General features: G+C 50.2%; 1 protein-coding gene across 1 annotated transcript in view; it reads left to right on the top strand.

Moving 5' to 3' along the window:
• The window catches only part of TBC1D22A (TBC1 domain family member 22A), a 268,885-nt gene that overhangs the window by 18,372 nt on the left and 222,964 nt on the right, over nucleotides 1–27,549 (top strand). The window contains exon 4 of the mRNA XM_043969133.1: nucleotides 4,918–5,097. Coding sequence (XP_043825068.1) covers nucleotides 4,918–5,097 — 180 coding nt within the window. The remainder of the gene's footprint in view (nucleotides 1–4,917; nucleotides 5,098–27,549) is intronic.

The raw sequence follows: 27,549 nt of genomic DNA, 5'->3' as shown, positions 1-27,549 counted from the left end.
TAATTTTTGTCTTAAGAAAATGAAGTGAAATGCCATGATGTGGTTTCAGACTTTGAATTTGCTGGAGCTTTTTAGGTGGCTGATTTTAGTGGGCAGTGTGGTGTAGTGGAAAGGGGACAAGGGTGGGGTCAGGAAAGACCTGGGTTCAAATTCTGACTCTCACTTTGTAAACCTTGGGCACAGTGGGAAGCTGTGGATGTAAATTGCAATTTGGTCGGTCGGCCGGGGGTCTCCCTTATTTTGTCTTGCAGAGGGAAGGAGCGGAGGCTCCCGTCTGCCTGTGGGGGCAAGGCCTGAGCTGTGTGGGTGTGGCTCGAGGGGAGGCCACCAGCAGCCAGCAGGGCCCTATCAGGAGCCTCTTGTGAAGCACTGATTTCCAAGCCCCAAAAGGCAGCCTGTTCTGTGGTCATCTTGTAGCGTGGAAGGGGCACGGAACTGAGACCGATGACACAGAGGTTTCTAGGCCTGGCTCTTCTGCTTGCTGGCAGAGTGCTCTTGGGCAGAGCTCCGGTTCCCTACGAGGCAAGTGGATCCAAAGAGCTCGATGTCTTCCTGGTCTGACATTCTGTGATTCTTTTCTACCCTTTGTGGGAGTGCGATGGTGGTGGCGGGTGGATGCAGAGGGAGGGTGTAGGACCACCAGCCTCTGCTCCCCTTTCCCTCTTGCCTCACATACTTATGGGGTAAAGGATAGCACGGTGTGTCGAATTGGGAGGCTTGGGTTTGAGGCCCGGCATCCAGTGGGGCAAGTCACTGAAATGCTCTGGCTCTTCTGAAGGAGCTCACATCCTTCTGGGTCTGACACGGAGTCCTGGAGACCTTCCCTGCCTCCCGCATAGTATGGCTTTCCCCATTAGCCGGCTCTGGGGGATGGAGGACCGGCTCTGCAGAGAGCTTCTGGTACCTTTGTCTTTGGTGAATCAGAGCCGGTGCTGCTCTTCCTCTTCTACTGTCACAGGAGGAGACTGGGCCAGAGGGCCTCTCGGGGGCTCCCTTGCAGCTGGAGGTCGCACACCTTTGACGCGATGATCGCTTTTCACAAGGAAGGTCTTCTGGTTCTCCCGTGGGCTCATTTCTGTGGTCACGGGCACCTCAGTGCAGCTGGGCTTCCTCCTTTTCCACGGCTTATCCACTTGTGGTGCTTGGCTCTGTAAAGAGTCAGAAAGTGTTTGAGTGGGAAGGAGCCGTAGAGCTTGTCTCGTCTGCCCTTCTGCCCATGATGTGAATGTCCTCTTAATTCCTGAGAAGTTGTTGTGCAGCTTCTGCTTCGACGCCCCAGGATGGGGAGCCTCCTGTTGCCAGGACGTAGCGTTGTTGGACATCCCGGCTTATTAGGAGGTTCTTTCTCGCAAGGGGCAAGAAGCTGCCTCTTCTCTGGAGCGTCTCTATCTGGTGCCTGTCTGCATGGATGGGCCTCAGGGACCCTCTGTAGCCTTTCCTTCTTCTCCGTAGGCTCAGCGTCCACAACAGGGTGTGCCTTCAGCTCTTCCTGTTGCTGCCCCTTCCCCCCAGGGGGAGCCCGGGCTAGAAGCCACACTATTGCAGCTGTGCACTGACCAGGGCATCGTGTTGTGTTAATCCCACCTGCGATCGCATTAGCTTCCTGGGCAGCTACACCAGCCCATTTGGCATTTAGTCAATGCCAAGCCTGCTGCCTCTGCAGCCCTGCCCTCTCCATTCTCTTTGCCTGTTCTTTTCTCTTTTGAGCCTTCATGCAGAACTTCACGTTTATCCCCATTAAATTTCATTGCCTCAGCTGCCAGGGTTGGCAGGAACCGCATAGACAACCTGGTGCTGGGGCTCATGGCCTGCTGTGTGTCACAGACCCTCTGGCACTGCTGGACCCCTTCCCAGAATGGCATTTTTATATGACTGAAGGAAATGCTAAATTTCAGGGAGAGGTCAGTGAAAAATAAAGCTGTCATTTTTTTTTTTAACCATTCACTTTCATTGAACCTCTGAAATCTGTCCATGGACCCCAGGTTAACGATCTTTGATTTCAGCCAACTGACTGATTTTGGAGGCGAGAAGTTAAGTGACTTACCCAAGGTCACATAGATAGTAGCAGGGCTGGGCTTAACCTCAGAGTCCCCGACTCCTGGGCAGTGGAAACCTCTGTTTATTGCTTTAGTCTTTGTACTCTTGTAAAGCCCATTTCTAGGCCCAGTCCTTGCTGGGGACGGTGGGTGAGCATGCCACCTGCACTGTTCTTAAACATGTTGCTGTTAATGTTGTGCACTTTGGCTGAGGCGTGCTCCCCTCCAGTGACCTGGCTGTCCTGATAGCTCAGTGGGCTCCATTCCCAGAGTGCCCTGCTTATCTCCATGCATTTCTAGATTCCTCTTTATTTTACTGGTCTGCCCCCACAGGGAAGCCCAGGGAGAGGGGCTTCTGTTGGGTGACCTTCAGAATTGGAGAGAACCCATAAATGGGAGAGAACTCCCATTTGGGAGAGTTACAAGGTTGGGGGGAGGTGCATGGTGAGCAATTGCAAGCTGGTGTCACGGAGGAACAGGCTAGCCAGCCAGAGAAACGAATATAGCCAACTGGCTCTTCTTTTTAAAAATAGTATTTTATTTTATTTTTTTTCCAATTACATGTGAAGATAGTTGTCAACATCCATTTTTGTAAGATTTTGAGTTCCAAAATTTTCTTTCTCCCTTCCTTCCCTCCCCACTCCTGAAGGCAGCAAGCAAGTTGATATAGGTTATATGTTAAAATCAAGTTAGACGTATTTCCACATTAGTCATGTTATGAGAGCAAAAGGGAAAAACCACAAGAAAGAAGAAAGAAAAAACAAACAAAAAAAGTGAAAATATTCTGTTTTGATCAACATTCAGACTCTATAGTTTTTTCTCTGGATGTGGAGAGCATTTTCCACTGTAAGTCTTTTGGCATTGTCTTGGATCATTGCACTGTTGAGAAGAGCCAGGTCAGTTATAGTCAATCATCATACAATGTTGCTGTTGCTATGTACAATGTTTTTCTGGTTCTGCTCACTTCACTCAGCATCAGTTCATGTAAATCTTTCCAGGTTTTTCTGAAATCTGCCTGCTCATCATTTCTTACAGTACAATAATATTCCATGACATTCATAGACCACAACTTGTTCAGCCATTCCCCAATTGATGGGCATCTCCTCAATTTCCAATTCTTTGCCACCACAAAATGAACAGCTATAAATATTTTTATACATGTGGGTCCTTTTCCCTTTTTTATGATCTCTTTGGAATATAGACCCAGTAGTGATATTGCTGGGTCAAAGGGTATGGAGAATTTTATAGCCCTTTGGGCATAGTTCCAAATTACTCTCCAGAATGGTTGGATCAGTTTCCAGCTCTACCAACAATGTGTTAGTTTTTCCCCACATCTTCTCTAACAGCAATTTCCTTTCCTGTCATATTAGCCAATCTGATAGATGTGAGGTAGTAATCTCAGAGTAGTTTTAATTTGCATTTCTCTAATCAATAGTGATTGAGAACATTTTTTCATATGGCTATAGCTAGTTTTAATTTCTTCATCTGAAAACTGCCTATTTATATCCTTTGACCATTTTTCAATTGGGGAATGATTTGTATTCTTATAAATTTGATTCAGTTCTCTATATAATTTAGAAATGAGGCCTTTTTCAGAAACACTGGCTGTAAAAATTGTTTCCCAGTTTTCTGCTTTCCTTTAATCTTTTTTTTTCTTTTCTTTTTTTTTTAAGTGAGGCAATTGGGGTTAAGTGACTTGCCCAGGGTCACACAGCTAGTAAGTGTTAAGTGGCTGAGGCCGGATTTGAACTCAGGTACTCCTGACTCCAGGGCCGGTGCTCTATCCACTGCACCACCTAGCTGCCCCTTACTTTCCTTTAATCTTGATTGCATTGGTTTTGTTTGTGCAAAACCTTTTAAATTTAATGTAATTTAATGCAATTCATAGTGCTCTCTATCTCTTGTTTGGTCATAAATTCTTCCCCTCTCCATAGATCTGACAGGTAAACAAACTATTCCTTCCTCTCCTGATTTGCCTCTGGTATTACCCTTTATATCTAAATAATGTATCCATTTTCACTTTACTTTGGTATATGTTGAAAGATTTTGGTCCATACCTAATTTCTGCTATACTATTTTCCAGTTTTCCTAGCAGTTTTTGTCAAATAGTGATATCTTATCCTGGATATCTTATCCTGGAGGCCAGAGTCTTTGGGTTTATCAGACAGTAGATTACTGTAGTCATTTACTTCTGCGTCTCGTGTGTCTAACCTATTCCACTGATCTATCTCTCTATTTTTGGCCAGTACTGAAGAGGATTTTTTTTTTTTTTTTTTGGTGAGGCAGTGGGGGTTAAGTGACTTGCCCAGAGTCACACAGCTAGTAAGTGTCAAGTGTCTGAGATCAGATTTGGACTCAGGTCCTCCTGAGTCCAAGGCCAGTGCTTTATCCTCTGCGCCACCTAGGTGCCCCACCAAATAGTTTTGATGGTTGCCGTTTTATAACACTAGACCACCTTTCTTTGCATTTTTTTCATTAATTCCCTTGATATTCTTGACCTTTTATTCTTCCATATGAATTTTGTTATTTTTTCTAGCTCTATAAAATAATTTTTTTGGTAGTTTGGTGTGGCATTGAAAAAGTAAATTAATTCAAGTAGAATTGTCATTTTTATTGTGTTATCTTGGCCTACCCATGAGCAGTTGATATTTTTCCATTTGTTTGGATCTGACTTAATTCGTGTGAAAAGGGTTTTGTAATTGTGTTCCTAGAGTTCCTGGGTTTGCCTTGGCAGGTAGACTCCCAAATATTTTATATAGTCTACAGCTATTTTTCAATAGGATTTCTCCTTCTGTCTCTTGCTGCTGAACTTTTTGGAGTTATATAGAGATGCTGATGATTTGTGGGGGCTGATTGGTTCTCTTTTGCTTCCCTCTTGCAGAAATCCTCAGTGACATCGCGACTCTGCAGCGCTCCCAGTCTCTCCCCTATGCCTCCACAGCTCCTTTAGGCCATGCAGCTGACGATAAGAATGCACTAGGCCCGCCGGCCTTGACCGAGAGGGAGGTCTATCGGCTGGAGAAATTCAGGCAACTTCTGGCAGGTCCCAACACAGATCTTGGTAAGTTCTCGTCTGCTGTAGGGCTCCCTCTCAGGGTCTGGCAGCAGGCGTGGGCATCTTCCCTCAGGGGTCTCTGAGGGCAGAGTACCAGGGAGCCTCTTCTGTGTTTAATAAAGCTTCAGCTGTTCAGCACCGGCCTTGTCTGAGTTCTCCAATGGAACTGGTGAGCTCATGGACTCGATAGTACTTACCGTGTCTTTGCTCCATCCTCTCCCTTTCTCTCTCCCCCTCTCGAAGACAGCAAGCAATCTGATATAGGTTATATAGGTACAATCACATCAAACATATTTCTGCATTAGTCAGGTGGTGAAAGAAGAATCAGAACAAAAGGGAAAAACCTCAAAAAACACACAAAAAAGTAGAAACAGTCTGGTTCAATCTGCATTCAGAATCCACAGTTCTTTTTTCTGGATGTGGAGAACATTGCCCATCATGCGTCCTTTGGAATTGTCTCAGATCATTGCACTGCTGAGCAGAGCCAAGTCTATCACAGTTGATCCTTATACAGGCCATTTTCAAAGGAAGAAATACAAGCTATTAATAGTCACAGGGAAGAAATGATCCAATTCACTAATAATTAATCAGTTCTGAGGTTCCACCTCACACTCATCAGATTGGCGAGGTGAATAAAAAAGAAATGGCAGTTGCTGGAGAAGCTGTGGCAAAACAGGCACATTACTTGCTCCAACCATTCTGGAAGGGCATCTCAAACTTGACCTTTGAAGTTGCTAAACTAGACATTCCCTTTGACCCGGTGACGCCCCCTTCAGGCCTGTGCCTGAGAGATCAAAGAGAGATCAGGGGTCTCCTAGGCAGGACTGCTTAGAGCATCTCTTTTTGTTATGACGAAGAGCTGGGTGGTTTTGGGGATGCCCGTCCGTTAGGGCATGGCCAAACAAACGACGGCATGTGATCGTATTGGGATATGCTTGCGCCACAAGAGATGGTGGAATGGATGGTTTCAGAGAATCTTGGGGAAGACCTGCATGAACCGATGCAGAAGGAGTGAACAGGACCAGGAGGACAATTCATACAATAACCACCTTTCTTCCTTTTGTTTTGTTTTTTTGGTCGGGCAGTGAGGGTTGAGTGACTTGCCCAGGGTCACACAGCTAGTGAGTGTCAAGGGTCTGAGGAAGATGAAGTGCTCTTTGGAAGAGCAGGGTTGGAGGAGGGAATGGCTGGTGCTGGCAGCAGTAACAGGTTTTCAAAGGGGCCTCTGAGGAGGTGACTTAGGTCCAGTGCAGGGCAGCGCACAGAGGGATCATCTGACAGACGGCGGACACTGGGCTGGTCCTTTGTGCTCCTCTGTTTATGGAGGCTTCTTCTCCACACCCCCCTTTAGCTTGTTGTCTGCGGTGCTTTGGCATATTATAGGCACCTGACACATTATAGGTGGCGTGGAGATGTCGTTGTGACTGTGTGGACCTCCTGGAAAGCACTTGGGTCCTGTTGAGTCTCTTCACTTGCCTCGGCCTTTGTCCACCTTTTGATCTGAAGATGGTGTCTTTGACAAAGGAGTGGAAGCCCACTGGCTGTGGCGGGCTTCTTCCAGGGCCTCCTGGTGTGGGCCCTTCCAGCTGGGAGTTGCTGGACGCCTCCCCGCCATCCATCTCTCCGGCTTACGCCTGTGGTGCGCGTTGTTTCCCCATAAGCCCTGCACTCGCTCTCGCTTCTGTGTCCAAGCACATCGCCCTTTGCATTCTGCACACGGAGAACAAGCTCTGCTCTTTGGAATCTTTTGCTGTCTGCCCTTTTGTTCCCTTGGGCCCCTCATCTTCAGAGTCACAGCCTTCAGCCCAAAGAAGAGACACAAACACCCCTGTCTGTGTTCCCCAGGGCCCATCACTTCTAGCCAAGAGTATTTTTGATGTGGATCCCCTGAGTTGGCTTCTAAAGTTGGATTGTCTTGTGTCTCTGCCAGTGAAGTTCTTTTTAAAAAAAGGCTGGGGGGCGGCTAGGTGGCACAGTGGATAAAGCACCAGCCCTGGATTCAGGAGGACCTGAGTTTAAATCTGGCCTCAGACATTTGACATTTATTAGCTGTGTGACCCTGGGCAAGTCACTCAACCCTCATTGCCCTGCAAAAAAAAAAAAAAACTAAACAAAAACCAAACAAAAAAACACACACACGCACACAAAAAGAAAACGAAATTAAAAAAAAAAAGGCTGGTCTGGTCACTGCTGAGTCAGCGTGGCCTGTGTGATAGAGGCCCAGCCTGAAGCCCAGAACCCATGTTCAAGTCTGCCTGTGGGGCCCTGAGCGAGTCACTTCTCTGTTTCTAGCTACTCTCTCAGACTTTCCAAGTTACAGAGGAGGTGCTGCCTGCATTGGTAGGTAGAATTTTCTCACCCGAGATTCCCTCCAGGCCCTGTTCCTCTCCCTAACCTGGTGAGATGTTTACCCTGTCTCTCAGGTGTTTCATGTGCTGCTTTTTGATATTAAGCCTATCGGACTGAATGCAATGATAGCCAACAGAGGGGAAAGCCCTGTGTGGGCAGTCAGGAGCCCTGAGTTCGCCCTTGCTTCCTCCCAAGATGTGGCGGATTTGCAGCCTGGTGGCCCTCGTGTGGGCCTCCGCTTCTTCTGGAGAAGGAAGGGCTTGGCTCGCTGACTTCCTGTCCCATTCCCGGGTCAGGCCAGGCTCTCAGTCACTGTTCTCAGAGCAGGGCCCTCCCTGCTCCGGCATTCTCTGTGGGTTGGGAACAGAAGGAAGCAAAGCATGTTATGGACCAAAACTGTGCCGGTGCCCCACAGAGCTGGAATATTTGATCGAGGAGGTGATGGCCCGGCTGTTTGTACCCATTGGGCAGGCCAGGTGCCCTCGGCCAGAAGAACTGCCTGGCCAGGGGGAAGAGGAAGGGGCTGGAGCCGGGCTGGAGGCCAAGGGGGAGGTGAACTTTCCCTTTGGGCCACAGGAGACAGGGCTTTGATGTGTTTCAGTTGTGTCTGGCGTGGGAGGTGGTCTCCACAATGAGGGACAGCGGTGCGGGTTGTCAGAGTTATGCTCAGTGAATATTTGGTGTGAGGGGGCTGGGCTGCACAGTCCGCCAGGCCCTTCTTGTACTCACCTTGTTTGGAAATAGCGGATGGCTGACGGCGCCTGCCTCTTCTTCGGCGCCTGCCTCTTCTTCGGCGCCGTGCGGCGCTGTGTCTCTAAAGCGGTGGCGGGTGTGTCTGTTAGGTTTGAAGGGCTCCAGGAGGAACAGAAGGGAGGCAGGAGGGGAGGCCTCAGGCAGAGCCCTGGAGATAGATGAGGCGTGGCTTCAGGGGAGGAGGCGGGGGACCCACAGGTGCCTTCCCCAGGCTGGGTGTGCGCTAGTTGTGCGTCTTAGACAGAGGAGACGTAGGATAAATCTCTGGTCCAAACTCCGCCAGTGTGGGAAACCCAGAAGAGATTTTGGCGTATACTTAGGAAAAGGAAAGGAGTGGGGAAGGCCCTTGGGGAATCGGAGCTGTCCCTCGGCCCTTGGTGTTTCCTGGCTGAGCAAGGCCAGCCTAGCCAAGGTTACACAGACCTCGGGCCCCGAGGCAGGAAGGAAGTGCCGGCAGCTGGGATACGAAGCCAGCCCGGATTCACCCTTCCCCTGAAGCCCTCCCTAGGGCTCTTACCACGGATGTCAATGTAAACATCCCCACCATTCCCATAATTCATTCTCTAGCTTCTCCTCATCCTGTGCCCTTACATTTTCCTGCCTTGAATTACTTTGAGCATTATCTTATCATATGCTTGCTCCGTCCGAGTCCTCTTCTGTTTTATTGGCCCTCCTACTTTTGTCTGTCTGTCATTTATCTTCGAGTGTGTGGCTCCTTCCAGGTTATTGATATGCTCCGTAGTGTCCAAAGTTGTCTGGGCCGTGATTCATGCGCCCGCCGCCATTCATCCATCTCTCTGCTGGGCCCTCCCGGTCGCCCGCTCCATCCTCAGGTCAGACGACATCCTTCGCTTGTCTCTTCGTGTGCATGGCCTTCCAGATCAGCCCCTTAAAGAAGTAGGCCCCTGACTGCACAGGGAATGGGGAGACCCTGCTTTGCCTCGGCTGTGCCGTGTACTTTTCGTCTGTGTTGGGTGAGAAGTCATCTAAGCTTTTCTGGGTGTGGGCTGGCTTGGAGCCGAGGGTGGGAAGTGTACCGGTCGCCTCGCTGATCCAAAAAAGTAAAAGTAAGGTCGCCCTTACTTTTTGTTTAGCCGTGTTTTAATACAGGAGAGCTCATGTGTGACTTACTAAGCAGACAGATCAGCGTGTGCCATCCCGTCACTTCAGGATCCAGCGGCCCTTGAGCTGCCAGTGACGTCTCTGCGCCCTGGGCTGCTGTCACACTCCCTGCCTGTCCCCTCCCCCTCCGTTTGGGTGCTTGGTCACATAGCCCTTCACTGATTCATTCAGATCTGTCCACTTTTCACGGGTAAATGACAGGTTCTCCGCATAGCCAGACTTGGCTTCCCTCTCTCAGTGCCCATCTCCAGAGCTTTTTGCCTCCTGCTTGGCCATTGCCGTCCATGGCCTCCCCTTCTTGCCACATGACCTGCCGAGCCGCTCTTCGTTTCATAACCTGCCTCTGGGCTCTCCCATGCTGCCCATTGCTCTCCCCAGCTGCTCCTGGAGTATGCTATACTATCTCTGCTCCCTCCACGCCCCTTGTCTGCAGGGAGTTTTCAAACAGTGGTGTTCATTGTCACCTCAGACAGCGATCCTGTCTTGTCCATTTTCATTGGCCTAAAAGAAAGGGAATGCAGCACTGTGCCCTGAACTGGACACCAACAGCAAAGTCGCATAGTCCCTGCTGGGGGAGCCCATGGTCTGGGGGGCAGACGTCCCCTGGGCCTCCAGCATCACTTCCGCTAGTCTCACCAAGCTTCTGAGGCTGAACCTCTGGACGGGCTGGTGACGTTGGCTGCCTCTCCCCAGCTGTGGCTTTGCAGGATGGTGGCTGACGACAGATGGGTGGTGGTCAGGGTGGTGATGGGACTGTCAGGAGGGGGACACCCTGGATTAGTCCCGGCCCTGCTGCTTCGTGCACGTTTAGAGAGCACATCAGGGTTTGCCCAGGGCTTTATATCTGCTACAGTGACCCTGGGTGGTAGGAGCTCTTATGATCCCCACTTTACAGATGAGAAAACCGAGGCAGGCATTGCAGAAATGACTTGGCTAGGGTCATACAGCTAGTCAGTGTGTGAGGCCGGGTTTGACCCCCGGTCTTCCTGACTCTGGGCCTCGTGCTTGAGCCGCTGCCCCATCCAGATCCCAGATTCCCTCTGCTGCTTTGGCTGACACCCAACACTCAGGCTACCCAGAGCTGAAGGGACCCCCGGCCACTTGGCTCTCCGGCCTGTCCCTCTGCTTGCTGGTCCTGTGCCGTGGATGGAGCCGCCATTCCCCAAGTCCTTCTGAATGCTGTCTGCTTCCCCGGCCTCTTCTCGCTGCTTTCATAGCTTCTCCCACCCCCGCTGGCCTGCTTCCGCCCTGGCTTACCTGGCCTGGGCCATGGCCGATGTTGGATCAGAAGGAGATGGTGTGTGATGGGGGATGAGCGGGGCGTCAGCAGGGTCCGGAGAGGCCCAAGAAGACCCACCAAGACCCTGCCGTGGCTCCCTGCGGGGTCCTGAGCAAGCTGCAGGTCACTCCAAGGCCTTTGCAGCTGACCCTTGTAGCCTTATTTCAAGTGATGACCTTTCCAGAATTGTGTTCCCACCCACCTGGGCTAGTGGCTGTTCCCTGACCTCTGAGTCCATCTCCAGCTCAGCCTGTGGCCATCCTTCTCACCGTGATCCCTGGCCGTCTCCTCATGGGTCCCCTTGTCGGCAGGACCAGAGACCCCGGAGGGCTTTTGTCTCCAGAGCTCCCTGACCAGCTCTGTCTGGCCACGCTTCACTGGACGGCCCGACGTCTCCTTATCACCCGCTGCCACTGTTCTTTTGTCTTCCCTCTGTATCCTCCCTGAAATCAGTACATCTGCTGGATGTCACCATGCCAGTAACTCCCCAGACCAGAGCGCCCGCCCCCCCCCAGCCACCACTGCTGTAGGGGAAGCTAGAGGAGAGTTGTCCCTTTTGGAGGTAAGGAGACCGAGGTCCATTGAGTTGAAGTGACCCGGGTGGGCATGCGGGGCTGCCCCTTAAACAGTGTGAACTTGGACCTTGTTCCATCTTGTCCTGGACCATGGATGGCTCTCCCCTCCCTCACTTTATGTGCAGCCTCAGTAATGAAGAACTGATGTTAGGTGTGGATGGGATGAACGCTGGGCGGGTTGGACCCACTCTGCCCCACTGGGGAGCCTCAGCCAGGCTTCTTCTCTAGGTCCTGCCCTTCCTTGCCCACTTCCAGGCCCTCCTCCTGAGAACAGCTGTCCTTTTGGGCAGCTCTTACCTCAGGCCTCCACAGGCCCTTTGCCCCTCTCACCTGGCTACCAGGGTTGCCCTTGGAGCTCAGTTGACCGGGTCTCTTCCCTTCCCCACACATGACTTTTGAACACTCTCTGCCAGGGATATTCCTAGCTTCTTGCTTTGCAATACCACGAGCTATAGTTCCTCTGCCCTGATTAAAGACCTTCTTTTCTCCTATATTGATTGAATACTTTCTGCCAAAGTCTTCTCTGGGCTCCGTGGTTCCAGTCTGTCAGCCGATGCAGCCTCGTTGTCCCCGGATGCCCCTCGCCTCATCACTGTTTTCCCACAGCTGAATTTGGTTGCCCAGCTGGGACTTGTCCAGGCCCAAGGATGTAGGGGACTGCAGCCTCCCTCCTGGCTGCGCCTACTCTCAGCCTCTCTGTGGAGCCCAAAATTGTCCTGCCTTTTCTGGTCTCCCTTTCAGACATTCTGCTCCCTGGCCTAGCCTCGCTTGTTCCTGCTTTTGGAGTTGATTGTTTGGATCCCACAAGGCAGATGTTACATTTGTCCCAGTCCAGTTCGCTCTGTTCTCTGCAGCCTAATGATCCAGCCTGCCGGGGCTCCTGCTGCTGTCGTCTCAGGGCTCTGGAGCCCGGCTTTGGAGAAGAGAAGGCTATCCGGCCTCGGTGCGGCATGGGGGGGGCCCTCCTGCAGGGCCTGCAGTGTGGACGTTTACCCCTGATGCACCGTGGCTGTGTCTGTAGCCACTTCCCCCTTCAGGGGGTACATGGGGACAGTCTTGGCTGCCGTGCTTAGCTTGGCACCCAGGGTTGTTGGGAGGCTCGGATGGAATGACGCATGCCCAGCACTTCGCAGACTTGAAGTGGAAGCCAAACAGACCTCATGGGTCTCTTGGCAGGACTGTGGTGTCTTCTTTGCTAACACTGGCACAAAGTACGAGAAGTCAGACTCGCCACAGAAAGAGGCATGGTCTCCACAGGGCCCTGTGCACCGAAGACATGGTGTTTATTGCAGCAGGCTCCAGACCCTTCAGTCAGCCAGCAAACATTAAGCATCTGCTGTGTGCCGGGTGCCGTGCAAATGCCCAGGACACAAAGAGGCCAAAGACAGCCTCTGCCCTTGGGGAGTGCGCAGTCACATGGGGGAGAGTGCAAGCAAACAGCACTGTAGGAGACGGCTAGGAAGTAGCTCCAAGGAAGAAGGCCCTGCAACCAAGAGGGGGGATCTTAGTTGGAGACCCGAAAGAGTTCGGGGAAGCCGGGAGGGAGAATGAGGGGGGAGGTACTCCAGGTATGGGGACGGCTGGAGAGAACGTCTGGAGCCAAGAGACGGAAGGCCTTGAAACAGCCAGGGAGTCGGCGGATGGCACGAGGGACCTGGCTGGGAAGAGCTTTGAACGCTGAGCAGAGGACTTTGGGTTTGGTCCTAGAGGTGATTGGGAGCCACCGGACACCGGAGAAGTCCCTTGTTCTCTTGCCAAGGGCTTTCCCTGCATTGGAATTTGGAGCTCCGACAACCCCAGAGAGAATCCACTTGAAGGCTCCATTTTACATGAAAAAGCTGAGACCTAGATGGGGAAGGCACCTTGCTCAAGATTACAGGTGCTAGACTGGAGTCAGAATTTGAACCTGGGACCTCAGACTCTGAGCTCAGTGTACTTCCTGGGACACTGCCAGGACTTGGGGCTCTTCTTTTGCCTTTGATCAATGTCCATCTTCTCTCTGTGGCCCCATGGGCCAGACACTGTGCTGGGTGCCACTTTCCTGGCCCCGTACTTGGACACGGGAGCTTTGGTCTCATCATCCAGTCCTGTCCATTTCAAGGTCACTGAGTGTCTTTCCTGTCTTAATGTCTTAATGATTTTAGTTAATGAACAATTTTTGGCTTCCTTTGGTGCCACATTTTGTACCTGGGGTATAATGAGGTTTTGCTTTATGCCGCCCTTCAAGTGAATTCACACCCATTCTGTGATAGGAAAGGTAATTAGTATTTATTATGAGAGCCTTAATAAACAATCCTCAGGTAGCTGAATTCCTGACTGGGGAACAAAGCAGCAGCATGTTTCTGATCCATGAGTCATAACTGCCCCTTCCTAAAGGCCTCTGGCCAGAAAGCGATAAATCAGATGAAAACAAATGGCAGCAATGCACCCATTAGTGCAAATGGCTAGGAGATACCAACTGCTTTTAGGAGGAAATCCCCAGGAAAGTGCATTTCCGTCATCATTTTAGGCTGAAGGGCCCAGCAGAGGAGAGTGGCAGAGTCAGTACCTTGAAAGACAAGCCACTACGGCGGAACATTTTAAACATGAAAACAAACTCTCTGTGGCAGAAGCTTGGTGTTGGCTATTGGGCTGGTGTAGGGAGTGCTGCCCGGGTGGCTTACCCAGGTAGAAAGAACACAGGCAGTGGAAAGAACGGGTTTCAAGTGGACAAGTTGTCCTTGACATTCAAATCTGCAGAGGCGTCCATGCCTCAGGGGCCGGGGTGGTCTCTTTGTCAGCCCCTCTGACAGAGAGAGGAGAAGGGCCTGGGGAAAGTGGGAAGCCTTTCCTCTCCCCAATGTTTAACCGAAGCGAGGAGGGACATCATGCTGGGGAAATAACTGAGGAAGAAGGGCAACAGACAGAGGATGCCTTCCTGCCATTTTGGGTTCAGTGTGAAGAGGTGGAAGAAAGGAAAACCCAAAGCAAAACTCGACTGTTGTGTTAAAAAAGGCACTTTTATTGGCCTTCCCAGCGCGCTTTCCCTTTCCGAGGCTTACAGCAGTTTGGGTTCTTTGGAAAAGACGCCAGGTGGCAGGAGGTTGTGGCGCTGCAGTTGTGCCTAGTTCTAGACAGCGACGCATCGGAGTGTCCTTGCAGGAGGGTGCCTGGGATGTCCAGGAGACTTGAGGCTGTGCTCTAGGAGGATCATTCGAAGCAACTGGAGATCCTGAGTCTGGAGAAGAGAAGGCTTGGGAAGGGGAGCCAAGATGGCGGTCCTTATAGACCAGAAGTGTGGGAAAGGGCTTAGGTTGGTTCCAAAGAACAGAACTGGGGCTAAAAGATGAAATGCTGAGGGGACTGTCGGGTCAATGGAAAGAAAAACTTGTGTAATAATTAATGAATCCATTGCCAGGTGTTTATTAAGTACCTTCTCTGTGCCAAGGACTGTGTATACTAGGCACTGGGGTGACAAGGACAGAATAAAACAGCCGCCCCCCCCCCCCCCGGCACAGAGCCAGGTGGGCAGAAAGCTGGTCCCGTGTGTGAATGTATAGGGAGCGTGAAAAGGCCTGAAGAGGAATGGGTACAAAGGAGCTAGGACAGGGTTATTGGGGGGGCAGCAATCCCCAGGTGGGGCTTCACACCAAAGATGGTACTCACTCAAGCCCTGGCAAAGGTGGTGAGAGGGACAGAGAGGCAGGTGTGAAGAACAGGGAAGCCAGCTGGGTTCAGGTGCAGAGCGGGCAGGAGGGCGTGAAGCTGGGCAGGTGGGCTCAACAGAGGAGTTGGCATATTACTCTGGGGGCCATACCTTGGAAGCCACTGGCGCCGAAGAGGCCTCCTTGGGTGCAGGGCAGCGCGTGCCCTGTGAGTGGGGGGTACCCCTGTGAGGGGGGGGTACTGTGGACAGGACTCACATTCTGTGTGGGCCTAAGTTCCCTTCCAGTTGTCCAGGTCTGTCTGGGATTCTGTGCCAGGAGGCATGCTAGTTTGAAGCCTGAGCACCTGGCCATTGTGTTGGAGCTCTCTGTTGCGCCATTGAGAAGGGCCCCAGCTGGATGAGGGGAGGATGGGGGAAGGGAAACTGAGTTAGCCATCATGATCTGGCAGAGGCCGTCAGACGCTCGGCCATCACCATTCCTTCTGCATCACGCCTTTCTCTACTGGACCGTAAAGAGAGAGGGGGGACTGGGGAGGGCAAACAAGGCTGTTTCTCCTCAGAAGTGACATTTGACAGGGAAAATGGAAGCTTGAGCCGAAGAAAGGCTGCAAGGACCTTAATCTGGCACACCCAGTTAGCTGCAATTCTGGGCAAAGTTTATTTCCCTCTCAGTGGTTGAGGTTAAGGCCTGGTGAGTAAGGCACAGAGATGAGAGCCTCACTGTCATCTTCATCTGCACATGGAAGGGCTTTCTGAGAGAGCTGTGGAAAGGTTAACTCTTTTCTTTGTCACTTCACAAAAGGACCTGGGATTCTCTCAGCCCCTCCCCTCTTTTGAAGGCGGCCGTGGTGTTCCAATAAGAGACCAACGGCCCCTCTCCTGGGCTCCTCCTTGAAGGGGCTAGAGCTGGGGAGCCACGGGAAGGGTCCTCCCCAGTGTCACGAGACGTTGTGGGCCAGCACTTGTGAAGACTGGCTGAGGGTGGCTTCCCCAGCAGAGTGACTACTAAAGGTTTCCACGTGGTTGCTTTATAGAGTCGGGTCCTTCTGAAAACTAAAATGCAGCAGAGAAACCTGCGCTCCTACCTCCTGATTTATCCATATCTTCAGGAATCTGACCTCAGTCCTGGCATTGCCAGAGATGTGGCCAACCAGGGGCCTACCAGGAGAAGGGCTTGCGTCAGAATCAGCGGGCCAGGCACGTGTGTCACGGCCTCCACAGCCCATCCCTGTGGGAAACCGTGGGGCCAGGGGGCTCTGCCTGACGGAGGGTGTGGCATGTTTGAGCGATGGAGATGAGTCCTGTGGGCACGGGACATAGGCTGCAGCTTTATTGAATTCCCAGCCAAGGAGTCTGGACTTTATTTGGTCTGTGGTGGGGAGCCACCCGTTGTGTTTGATCGGAAGGATAGCACAGGGATACTGGCCATTGGTGCAGAGCTGTGACTGCAGGGCAGGCTTCTGGGGCCCGGGAGGGAGCAGGCACCAAAGACGGAGAAGTGTGGGCATCCAGTCTGGGGAAGGCTGAGAGGACAGGGGGTGGAAGGAGACCTCATCTTCCCTCACATCCCCCATCTTTTTCTGTGCGCTGGATGAAGAGAGAGGACGGCTGTTGTGTGCCCCACAACGCAGTCTACCTGCCTGTCCTGACTGTGTGGCCTTGGCCAAGTCCACATTTCTTGGAGTCCCGGTTATAGCCCACCGATGAGATGAGATCCTAGGCCTGTGATGTCACAACAGCCATGCCTGGAGCCCCGTGTGTCCTCAGGCAGAAGGGCTCGGTTCGACGTGGCTTCCCAGTCAGTGTGCCCATCAGTGGCGGCTTCCCGGAGATGGCGAGTGGGTGGGTGGGCTTGCTTTGTTTGCCTGAGTGGTGTTGCTCTGGCCATCTTATGCAGAGAGTTAAGGAAGCCCAAGCCCAAGTACAAAGTCTATTTTTCACAGAGTAAAATGGAGTCGCCTGCTCCACCCAGAGGCCGGTTCTGAGCTGGTGGCCCCCGGGGTGGGGGGGAGGATGCCGAAGGGAGACCTCTCCAGCACTCTCTGGAGCCTCTTCCCTGTGTCTGCTGTTGTATCTGCGTGCTCTGGGGGCTCAAGTCAAAGCTAAGTTGGTTTTTGAGGGACAGCGTGAGAACCTGCAGCATTTGCTCCCTGAGCCTGAGTTAAGCAAGAGCATTGGAGGCTCCAGGCGTGTCACTTTCCCTCCCCAGGCCTCAGTTTCCCCCTCTGTTTCTTCTTTTTCTTTTCTTTCTTTCTTTCTTTTGCTGGGCAATGGGGGTTAAGTGACACAACTTCTAAGTGTCAAGTGTCTGAGGCTGGATTTGAACTCAGGTCCTCCTGAATCCAGGGCCTGCGCTTTATCCACTGTACCACCTCGCTGCCCCCTCCCCCTCTTGTTTCTTGCAAAGGATGGGGTGGGGTAGTTGATGTCTAAGCTCTGTCCTGTTGCCTTTGTCTCTCGTTCTTTGAAGGCTTTGGTGCTGGGGGGGCGGGGGGGGGGGCGGTTCTGTTCCAGTGTAAGCAGTCAGCAATGGGGCGTCAGTGCCTTCAGTCTCTCCCCTGATTTACCAGCAAGGGCTGGCCCACTGCAGGCCAGCTGGTCCCTTCAGTGAGCCTGAGGCTGCTTGCACTGGGGCCACAGCCCGAGGCAGCCGGCAGCACAGAGCTGGGGAGTCTGATTTTTCCTTTCCCAGTAAATAAATAGCTACCCAGCTTCCTCCATCCTTGCCGATCAGAGTCCTCCTTTCTCCGTGTTCAGTCACAGGGTTGTTTGTAGCTGACTTTATTTCCAGCTTTCTACGTCCATTCGGAAGAAGTCTTTTGTTCCATTGAGAAGATGAAGGGCACTGTTTGCTTGAAAAAATTTTAATGAAGTACCTAGTGCAGCTATTATTCATTTTAGGGACCAGTTGCTGTGGTTACCATAGTAATTGCAGGCCCTTGTGCAGTGCTTCCCTCTTGGCTTTGGGGCCGTAGTTTGTTGTTCAGTGCTGTTGGGGGAGCTACAGATCCATGGATCCCGCATCCGGAAAGAATTTTCTAGCTCTAGTGAGTTAAATCATTCAAGGAATTTATGTTATAGGAACATAAAGCTTATAAATCTAGTTTATCATATCTATCATTTAATTGTTCATGCAAGCCAGCTCTTCATGTAGCGATTTACAGTAATCTCAGTGAAATAACAGTTTTGTGTCACAAGATGAATAATGCATGGAAAGAAATTGTCGAGCTCCGTAAAATCATTATGCTCGAAATATTCATCTCTTTTATGTGAAAGTGATCGAATGATGATCTGCTTCCAGTTGCAAGGAAAACACTCGAGAGACTGTTGTTCTTGTCTGCATTCAAGGTGTAGCGGGTCACGGGCTCTCAGAAAGACATAGTGGCCGCGGATGGAGCCCGTTCCGGCAGGAGCCGATGCCTGCAGTCAGGCAGGGAACGCAGGCGCGGGATGCCAGACGCCGTCTGCTCGAGCCGAGCCGGGCACTGGGTGTGTTGGACTGTTGTCGCCGCCTTTCAAAATCTCGGTTCAGAAGACGAGCTGTCTTTTAGAAATTCATCTGTTTGGGGCAAGAAATGGGTAACTTGCCCTTAGGCTTTGTGCTGAGGTGGAAACTGGGGCTCTTCTCTGGGGGAGCTTGTGCTCAGCATCTCTGTGTCATAAGTGGCTTGAAATGAGAGTGGGTGGGGCAAGAGGAGAGAGTTGGCAGTGACCATTGCAGCTGCTTGATGTCCATGAAGGCTCCTCTCTGCGCAGGCCTGTTTGCCACTGGGGAGGAGGATGCGTGCCAGGAGGGCTGGCATCTAGGCCAGCCTCCACCCCATCCCGTCTGTGACTTTTCCTGTTCGAAGGCCCCAGTGACAGGGGCACACCTTCCCCAGGCTCGCTCGTCCGATTTGGGGGCAGCTTTCACTGTTAGGTGGCTCCTCACTGCGCAGCCAGAGCTGCCTCCTCCTCTTAGGCTGAGCCCAGCAAATCTGGTCCCTCTTCCAGCCAGATGGGTGCTGACAGCAGTCTCCCCCTCATCCCTTTTCCAGGGGGAATGTTCCTTGTTCCCTCCACTGGCCTCCCGACCTCCTGGACACCCTCCTCACCATGCTGCTCAGTGTTACTTAGGCCTTTCCAGAACGTGACCACCTTTAATCTTAGCTTGAACAATGCACACAGGAGATCTTGGGGTCCGTGGCAGTGGGGAGCAGGAGGCCAGGCCCGAGGAAGGGCCTCTGCTCCTCAGGGAAGTGCATGCGTCCTGCTCTGCTTCTCCTGCCCCTCCTCCTGAGGTGCTTTCTACTTAAATTGCTCTCTGTGTGTGCCTGGGCATTTATTAAATTGGCATTTGTGCCAAATACCGTCTTCCCCTTGTGACGGGGGATTGTTTCCTCCTTTGTGTGAGCCCCCCTCACCCTTAGCACACACTTGCCCATTCATTGCAGGCCCCTTCTAAGGTGTCCTTTTATGTATTCCTTAGGGAAAATTGGCATCACTGTTATTTTCTACCCTGCCCTTCTCCCTCCCCTAGGCAGGGAGCCATCCTTCCTGACCCAAATCTGAGAGGACAAAGAGGGAGGGGGAGAAGGAAAAGGAAGGGGGAGAGGGGGAGGCGAGGAGAGAGGCAGAGGAGGGGAGAGGGAAGGGGAGAAGGGGAGGGGAGAATGGGGGGCAGAGGGAGGGGGAGAGCGGTTAGAAGGAGGGGAGGGGGGGCTGCTCCTGACCATCAGATATTGTTGTTGTCATCTGTCATCTGGTCCTGCTCATTTCCCTTGGCATCAGTTCGTTTGAGCACCTTTGTGCGTCTCTGAATTCTCAGTCATCATCTTTTGCGGCACAGTGATGTTCTATTTTGTTCTTGGACTAAGTGGTTCCTTTCTAAGTTGTGAACAGTTCCATGTCAGCAGCTAGAGCGCACTGTGGCCAGGGCCCTGCGTGCCTGGAGTTGAGCTCTGACCTCAGGTACTTAGGACCAGCTGGGTGACCCCGGGCCAGGGACTTACCCTCTCAGCCTCAGCTACCCCCTCTATAAAATGGGGGTAATGAGGGTACCCACCTCACAAGGTTCTTAAGTCAGTGAACAAACATTCATTAAGCACCTACTATGTGCAGGACGCTGTGCTGAGCACTTGACAGTCTGTCATTATCATTATTGTTTAATTTGTTTCCACTTCTTTGTTACTGTACTTTTACTAAATAATAGTTAGTTGAAGTAAGTTGGTGTTCCATATAGTTTAAGAAATCTTGGAGATAGAAGGGACTTTAGAGGTCACCTAATCTAATTCTTGCCTAAAGTGTGAATTCTATCATATTTCTGATAACTAGCCCTCTGTCCTGAAGCCCTCTGGTCACAGGGAGCTCACTACCCAACAAAGTATTCCATTTTTACTTTTGGACAGCTGGGATTATGAAGAAGGTTGTCCTCATATTGAGCTAAAATCTGCCTTAAATTCCACTCTATGTGTTTGTGACAGAGAGAGAGAGAGAGGAGAGAGGAGAGAATGAATGAGAGAAAGAATGAGAGAGAGAGGGAGGGAGAGAGAGAGAGAGGGAGAGAGAGAGAGAGGGAGAGAGAGAATGAGAGAGAGAGAATGAGAGAATGAGAGAGAGAGATGAGAGAGAGAGAGAAAGAGGGAGAGAATGAGAGAGAGAGAGAGAGAAAGAGGGAGAGAATGAGAGAGAGAGAGGAGAGAGAATGAGAGAGAGAAAGGAGAGAGAATGAGAGAGAGAGGGAGAGAGAGAGAGAGAGAGAGAGAGGAGAGAGAGAATGAGAGAGAGAGAGGGAGAGAGAGAATGAGAGAGGGAGAGAGAGAGAATGAGAGAGAGAGGGAGAGAGAGAGGGAGAGAGAGGGAGAGAGAATGAGAGAGAGGGAGAGAGAGAATGAGAGAGAGAGGGAGAGAGAGAGAATGAGAGAGAGAGAGAGAGAGGAGAATGAGAGAGAGAATGAGAGAGAGAGAGGAGAGAGAGAGAATGAGAGAGAGAATGAGAGAGGGAGGATGAGAGAGAGAGAGAGGGGATCAATTTGTACACAGATCATAGGATTATAGACTTTTGGGCCTCCTAGATGGAAGCATGGGGGCCACATGAGGCTCTTGAGGTTTCATTTTACAGATGAGCAATTGTGTCTCAGAGAGGGCCAGGGACTTAGTCGAGGTTACTCCACCTGCATGTGTCAGAGGAAAGACTTGAACCCAGACCTTCTTGGTTCAAAGGCTTTGTTTCTATCTTCCTTGACCAGGCTGAATTGAGTGAGGCGGGAGGCATGAAGGAAGGGTTTGGTGGACACCTGAGGAGCACTGAAGGAAGTGTGGGTTTCTAAAGGGGAGGAGGAGAAGGCCACCACTCTTGGTTGGCTTGTTGAGTATGTGAATGGGAGTGACAGGAGAGAGCTGAGGGAGGCTGTACCTGTCATAGAGGCAAAGGGGAGCCAAGGAAGACTGTTGGTTAGGGGAGTGACATCGACATGCCTGTGTCTTAAGATTATTAATTTGGTTCTTACCTTCTGTCCTTAGAAAGGGGGGTGTGTAACGAATGTGTCTGGTCAAGCACATCTTCCACATCTGTGTCTGAATCTGTACCCAGGTGGGCAGTGTGTTTTATCTTAAATCATCTGGAATTGGGGATGGCCTGTGTGTGGAAGGGAATTCTCAAGTCTTGCAGAGTGATTTGTCTTGACATTGTTGTCATTGTTTCCTATTGTAATGATTGGAATGACGCCACCTGCTGGAAACTTACTGTAGAAAAGCTCCGCCATGAGGTGAAGGTCTCTGAGGGCAGACCATGTTTTTTCTTTGGCGTCAGGAAGTGAGGATTGCTCGTGGGAGGAGGAAGGGGGAGCCTGGCGCTCTGACTTGCGCTCTTTCCTGAGGACTCCGGTAGAGAAGGGAGCTAGAAATATGCTCTCCCTTTAATAGATAGATGAATGTAGGCCTTTGTTTTTCTCTTCATCCAATTCTTATTCTCCTTAATAAATGCTTAAAAGTCTAACTTTTGCTAAAGCTTATACTTTATTGGTGACCACTTATTAGAGATTTTAGACAGACTAGCTAGAATTTTAGCCTTTAACACTATCCACCCCATCTGTAGCTTGTCTGGAGATAGCTATTTGCATGTCTTGTCCCACCCAGTTTAGTTTGTGAGCTCCTTGAGAGCAGGGATCAAGTTGGGGGCCTTTCTGTCCTCGGGGCTTAGCACCTGGTACATAGTAGGTGCTTAATAAATGTTTATTGATTGACTTATTTGTCACATTTGTTCTCAGGTTCTACTCACTTCACTTTGTATCAGTTCATACACATCTTGCAGAGCTTTTCTCTTTTCTTGCGGAGCATTAGAATTTCATTAGTCTATACACCATGTTGTGTCCAGCTCCCCCACCCTCTTCATGTCCAGTTTTTTGCCACCACAAAAAGAGCTTCTGTAAACACTTTCTAAATTTGGTGCACAAGGGCCCTTTTTCTCTGAGTCACAGGACACACACAGTTTAGTGGCTCTGGGGGGTGTAGTTCCGAGTCACTTTATAGCGGGGCTGGACTGGTCCACAGCTCCACCAGCAGACCGCTGATTCGCCCATTTCCCCACAGCGCCCTGAATGCTGGTCACTTCCCTTTTTTGGGTCAGCTTTGCTAATCTGATACGTGAGGCAGAATCTCAAGAACTGCTTCATTTTCATTTCTCTGTGGCTGTCGATAGTGTTGATTTCCTCCGAAAATGGTTCATGTCCTTTGATCATTACTAAGTAGAAAATGGCTTTTATTCTTATGTATTTGAATCACTTCCTTTTTTTTTTTTTAGTGAGGCAATTGGGGTTAAGTGATTTGCCCAGGGTCACACAGCTAGCCTGACTCCAGGGCCGGTGCTCTATCCACTGCGCCACCTAGCTGCTCCGAATCACTTCCTTTTATCAGAGAGACTTGCTCCAAAGATTTTTTCCCACTTAACTGGTTTGCATTCTAATTTTACCCAAATTGTTTTTGTTTGTATGCTATTCCTTTTATCTTCTCTCTTGTCTCTGTCCTTTGCTCCTGAACTGCTCCCCATCCATTGATCGGAAAGTTCATTTCTTTCTTGCTCCTCTAATTTGTTTCTGTGTGTGTGTGTGTGTGTGTGTGTGTGTGTGTGTGTGTGTGTGGCAATAGGGGTTAAGTGACTTGCCCACGGTCACACAGCTAGTAAATGTCAAGTGTCTGAGGCTGGATTTGAACTCAGGTCCTCCTGAATCCAGGGCCGGTGCTTTATCCACTGTGCCACCTAGTTGCCCCCCTCTAATTTGTTTCTAATGTTGCTCTTTACATCTCAATCACATATGCACTAGGAACTCCTTTAGTTGTCCTTTGTGGGATGGTGGTTTATACCTAGTATGTGCTTTCCAGCTTTTTTCTTCTCAAATAGGATGTTCTCTTACTCCAGGTTTATGGTTACTGTACTTGTTTACTTTTGATTTGTTGTTCAATTGTTCACTTGTGTCTCACCTTTTGTGACCCCGTGGACTGTCCCATCTGTAGGGTTTTCTTGGCAAGAATACTGAACTGGTGGCCGGGGGATTAAGGCAAACAGAGGTTAAGTGATTTGCCCAAGGTCACACAACTAATCAAGTGTCTGAGGCCAGATTTGAACTCAGAGATTCCTGACTTCATGCCAGAGCTCTATCCACTGAGTTCCCTGGCTGTCTCTTATTGCTTTTTGTATATTTTTGTGCATTATCTCTCTTTTGTAGCCAGTACCAAATTGTTCTAATGATTACTGCTTTCAAGTAGAATTTGAAATCTGGTACTGAGGCTATCTCCCTTCCCACCTTTAAAAATTATTTCCTTTGAGATTCTTGAACCTAATGTTGCTCCTGTTGAATTTTGTTATTATTATTTTTTCTAGTTATATAGAGTAATCCTTTGGTGGTTTGATTAGTTTGGTGCTGAATAAGTAAATGAATTTAGGTAGTGTTGTCGTTTGAATGATTTTGGTTCATCCTTCCCATGAGTCTTGAATATTTCTTCAGTTACATACGTCTGCCTTTATTTGTATAAAGAGTGTTTTGCATTCATATAGTTCTTGTCTGTGTCTTTGTGGGCAGACTCCCAAGAATTTGATATACTCTGTGGTTATTTTATTTTATTTGTTTTTTTTTTTTTTTTTTTGTGGGGCAGTGAGGGTTAAGTGACTTGCCCAAGATCACACAGCTAGTAAGTGTCAAGTGTCTGAGACTGGATTTGAACTCAGGTCCTCCTGAATTCAGGGCTGGTGCTTTATCCACTGTGTCACCTAGCTTCCCCTAGTTTGTGGTTATTTTAAATGGAATTTTCCTTTCTATCCCTTTTTTTTAGCTGGGTTTTATTGGTAATATAAGAAACATTAATGATTATTTACATCTTATAACTTTGCTGAAGTTATTATTTCAATTAATTTTTTGGTTGACTTTCTAAGGTTCTCTAAGTAAGCTATCATATCATCTGCAAAAAGCAGTACTTTTCCTTCCTGTCAGCCTGTCCTTATTCCTCAATTTCTTTTTCTTGTTTTACTGATACAGTTAGCATTTCTAGCACTTTATCAAGTAATAATGGCGATAATGAACATCCTTGCTTTATTCCTGATCTAATTGGAAAGGCCTCTAATTTATCCCCATTGCAGATAATGCTGACTCTTGGTTTTATATAGTCAATACTTATTACATTATATAACAAAATCATTCAAAATTCCTATGTATTTCTATGCTTTCTAACCTTCATTTATTTATTTAGGCAGTAATGGGTATGGCATGTCAAAAGCTTTTTCTGCAGGTATTGATGTAATCATATTACTTTTGTTGTTCTTATTAATATGGTCTGTTACCTTGATCATTTTCTTTATGCTGACCCTCCCCCCACTCCCGTTCCAAGTCATCGTATATCATCTTGGCTAGAAATTCTCATTTGGTGGGAAAGCTCGAGGATGTGTAGATCCCTTTATATCATTAATACTTTTTCTGGCCGCTGAGCATGGCAGGTACCAAATACCATTACCCAAACTGAAGTGAATTTATTTTAATTGCCAAGAAAAGACTTGTTATTGATGTAGCAGGATCTGGAGCTGAGCTGGGCCTTGTTGCTGACGGTCTTCATAGGGAACACGCAAGCCGCATTCAGCCATGGACCGCAGATCTGTCGTGTCAGGCTTGGCTGAGAGATGTGGACAGCGTGTGACCCCGCAGGTCACCATTCTGGATGGCTCTTCCTATTCTTCTTCTAGCCCGGTGTCCCCCCTCCAGATGACAGAGTCATTCAGGATTCCTCGGAAGATTGGGATGAGGCCTATGGGCCTCCTGTGCCCCCAGGCCTGAGCTGGCCAGGATTCCTGGGGCCGGGACACCCCCCAGAAGACTTTTGCAGTCACAGCTGACGCTCATATTCTCTTTGCAGTTCTCAGAGGGCTTCATGTACCTTAGCCCTTTGGGTTCCCATGACAGCCCTGTGAGGCAGGTGCTGCCATGATCCCCATTTGACAGATTGGGAAACTGAGGCAGAGAGTGGTTAAGGGACTTGCCTAGGATCATACAGGTGGCAGGAATTGCGCCTCTCTGTCCTCCCACCCAGAAAAAACCAAGGGTTGGCAGACTGTTTCTTGCCCAGCTTTCAACATGCCTTTGAATGACAGCTCTACAGTTGGTATGTCAGTGTGCACACCCAGGGCAGATGGAGCAGATGGACAGAGGCCTGGGCCCACTGCTGACTGGCAGAAGGACAGAAGACTGGACTGTTTTTGGGAAATTTCAGAGGTCCCATAAAAGCACCAGCCCATCTTTTCATATTACATTCTAACTCATATATCCTGCGGGTATTGTGTGCAGTCAGGTGCTAGACTCGGGATCTCTAAGGGATTAAAAACGTGTGTGTGGTCAGGGTCCAGCATCGAACCCGTGAGAAAATGGACTAGGAGGGAAGGGGGCTGGCTCTGTGGTGAGGGGTGACGGAGGTCAGCCAGAGTGCTACTTCAGGCAGACCCTTGTGATGTCACGAGAAGTCAGGGAAATCTGCTGCGCTTCTTTTGTGGCAAGTCATGGATGAGAAGGGCAGGGAATGGGCAGGCAAGGATAGAAGGAAGGAGCTGCAGACAGATCCACCTGGGGAATGGAAAGCCAGCCTGACATTTGGGTGCTTCCTCATTGGCACGAATGGCTTCCTTTGAAATCCTGGGTATTTTATTTGCGCAATTACAAATAGGATTCTGAGGTGGTGTCCAGAGCTTTCCCCAGTTGCCAGTCGGGTGCCCGGTACAGGCACCCTCGAGGAGAAGGTGGGTGGGTGGGGCAGAGGAGGGCTGACCCTCAGTCGGTGGGGACATGATGTCGCCTTAGCAGCTCTATTGCTCTGAGTGTGGGCTGTGCCCATCGTGCCCACATGTGTCACTTTGCTCTGCCTTACAGATAGCAGAGAGGGGAGGCGAAGCACCTTAATTTACTGCCTCCTCTGCAACAAGTTTCTCATTTGTGTCACAAGCTGCGTGCTGCCATTCATATCCATCCTGTATATCACTTTTTTATTGCACACTATTTCAGTTGTAAATAGTCATAAATATTGTTACAGTTTGGATCGTGTTACGGTACGTTTCTCCAAGTCGTCCTGGGTTGCAGTGGGGCAGCCTTCATTCTGGCCTCTTTTCTGATGTGTGGTCTAAGCCTTGGGCATCCCTGAGATGGCTCCATAAGTCGGTGTTACTCTCTGGGTAAGGGCCCTCCTTCTAGTTCGTCTCTCTCACTTTCTAGATGAAGGAGCTATGGGTCAGAGAGAGGGAGGGTGTGACCTGCTGAAAGTAAAAGAGCATCGAGCCTGGTTCTGCTAAAGCAGGCCCTTTGAGGCATCCCCTGAGGGTGTGGTGGCGGTGAAACTCTGGGGTCTGAACAAGCCTCCTGCCACTCCCCTCCAGGGTGCCTCCCCAGCTTGTACCTGTGAAGGTGATTGTCTCTGAACCCAAGAAGGCGCCACACTTACTTTCAGTTGGATGTCATCTTATTGGATCCACCTCAGCCTTCTAGTCCTTGAGGGATCCTCTTCCTGATATACTGTTGACTTGCTCACGGTTTTCTCTCTGACATCACTACCAGAATAGTACTGGTGACTTAGGCAAGCACTGTCCCCAAATCGACATCGTCCTCTGCGTCACCAGGCGACTAACCCTGTTAGGAAAGGAAACGAGGCCGGGCTGGTGTGGCTTGGACTGGATGAAGTGATCCGGAGACTCGGTGGTCACTGTTTCCTTTTCCACCCTTTTAACCACGGGCAGGACATGAAGTTACATTCCCTGCATGAAAGTTGGTGGCCAGTCTTCTCTTTCCCTTTTTGCTGTTGTCTCAGTGGCTTTATTGCTGTGAGTATGGACTGCATCCATCGTGCCCAAGGAAATGTGTGCTGGGAGTTACAGCGGTGCGGTAAGCTGCCTTACTGGAAGATCCACATGCGTGTCCTCCTGTCCACCCCCTTTTCCCCGGGGGAAGTTAGAAGCCATTGGAGTGAAGGACTGAGTAAGCAGGCATTTCCTGTGTGTGCTGTTCATCGGACCCCTGCAAGGCCAGTCTGCAGAGGGCGACCCAGGCCAGGCCACAAAGCGTGGCTGATGTTAGCATCAGGACGGTGATTGGAGCTAATGGTGGGGAAGCCTTCTGAGGGGATGGCTGGGGACATTGCATGCCTCTCCCCTGGGGCCTGGGGCTGCTCTGCTCCAATTGGACTTGATCCCTTTGGAACCAATGCCACCATTGTGAGATCAACAAGAAGACGGC

This window comes from Dromiciops gliroides, chromosome 5, assembly GCF_019393635.1.
Source record: "Dromiciops gliroides isolate mDroGli1 chromosome 5, mDroGli1.pri, whole genome shotgun sequence".
NCBI classification, from domain to species: domain Eukaryota; kingdom Metazoa; phylum Chordata; class Mammalia; order Microbiotheria; family Microbiotheriidae; genus Dromiciops; species Dromiciops gliroides.
This window is presented reverse-complemented; position numbering and strand designations above follow the sequence as displayed.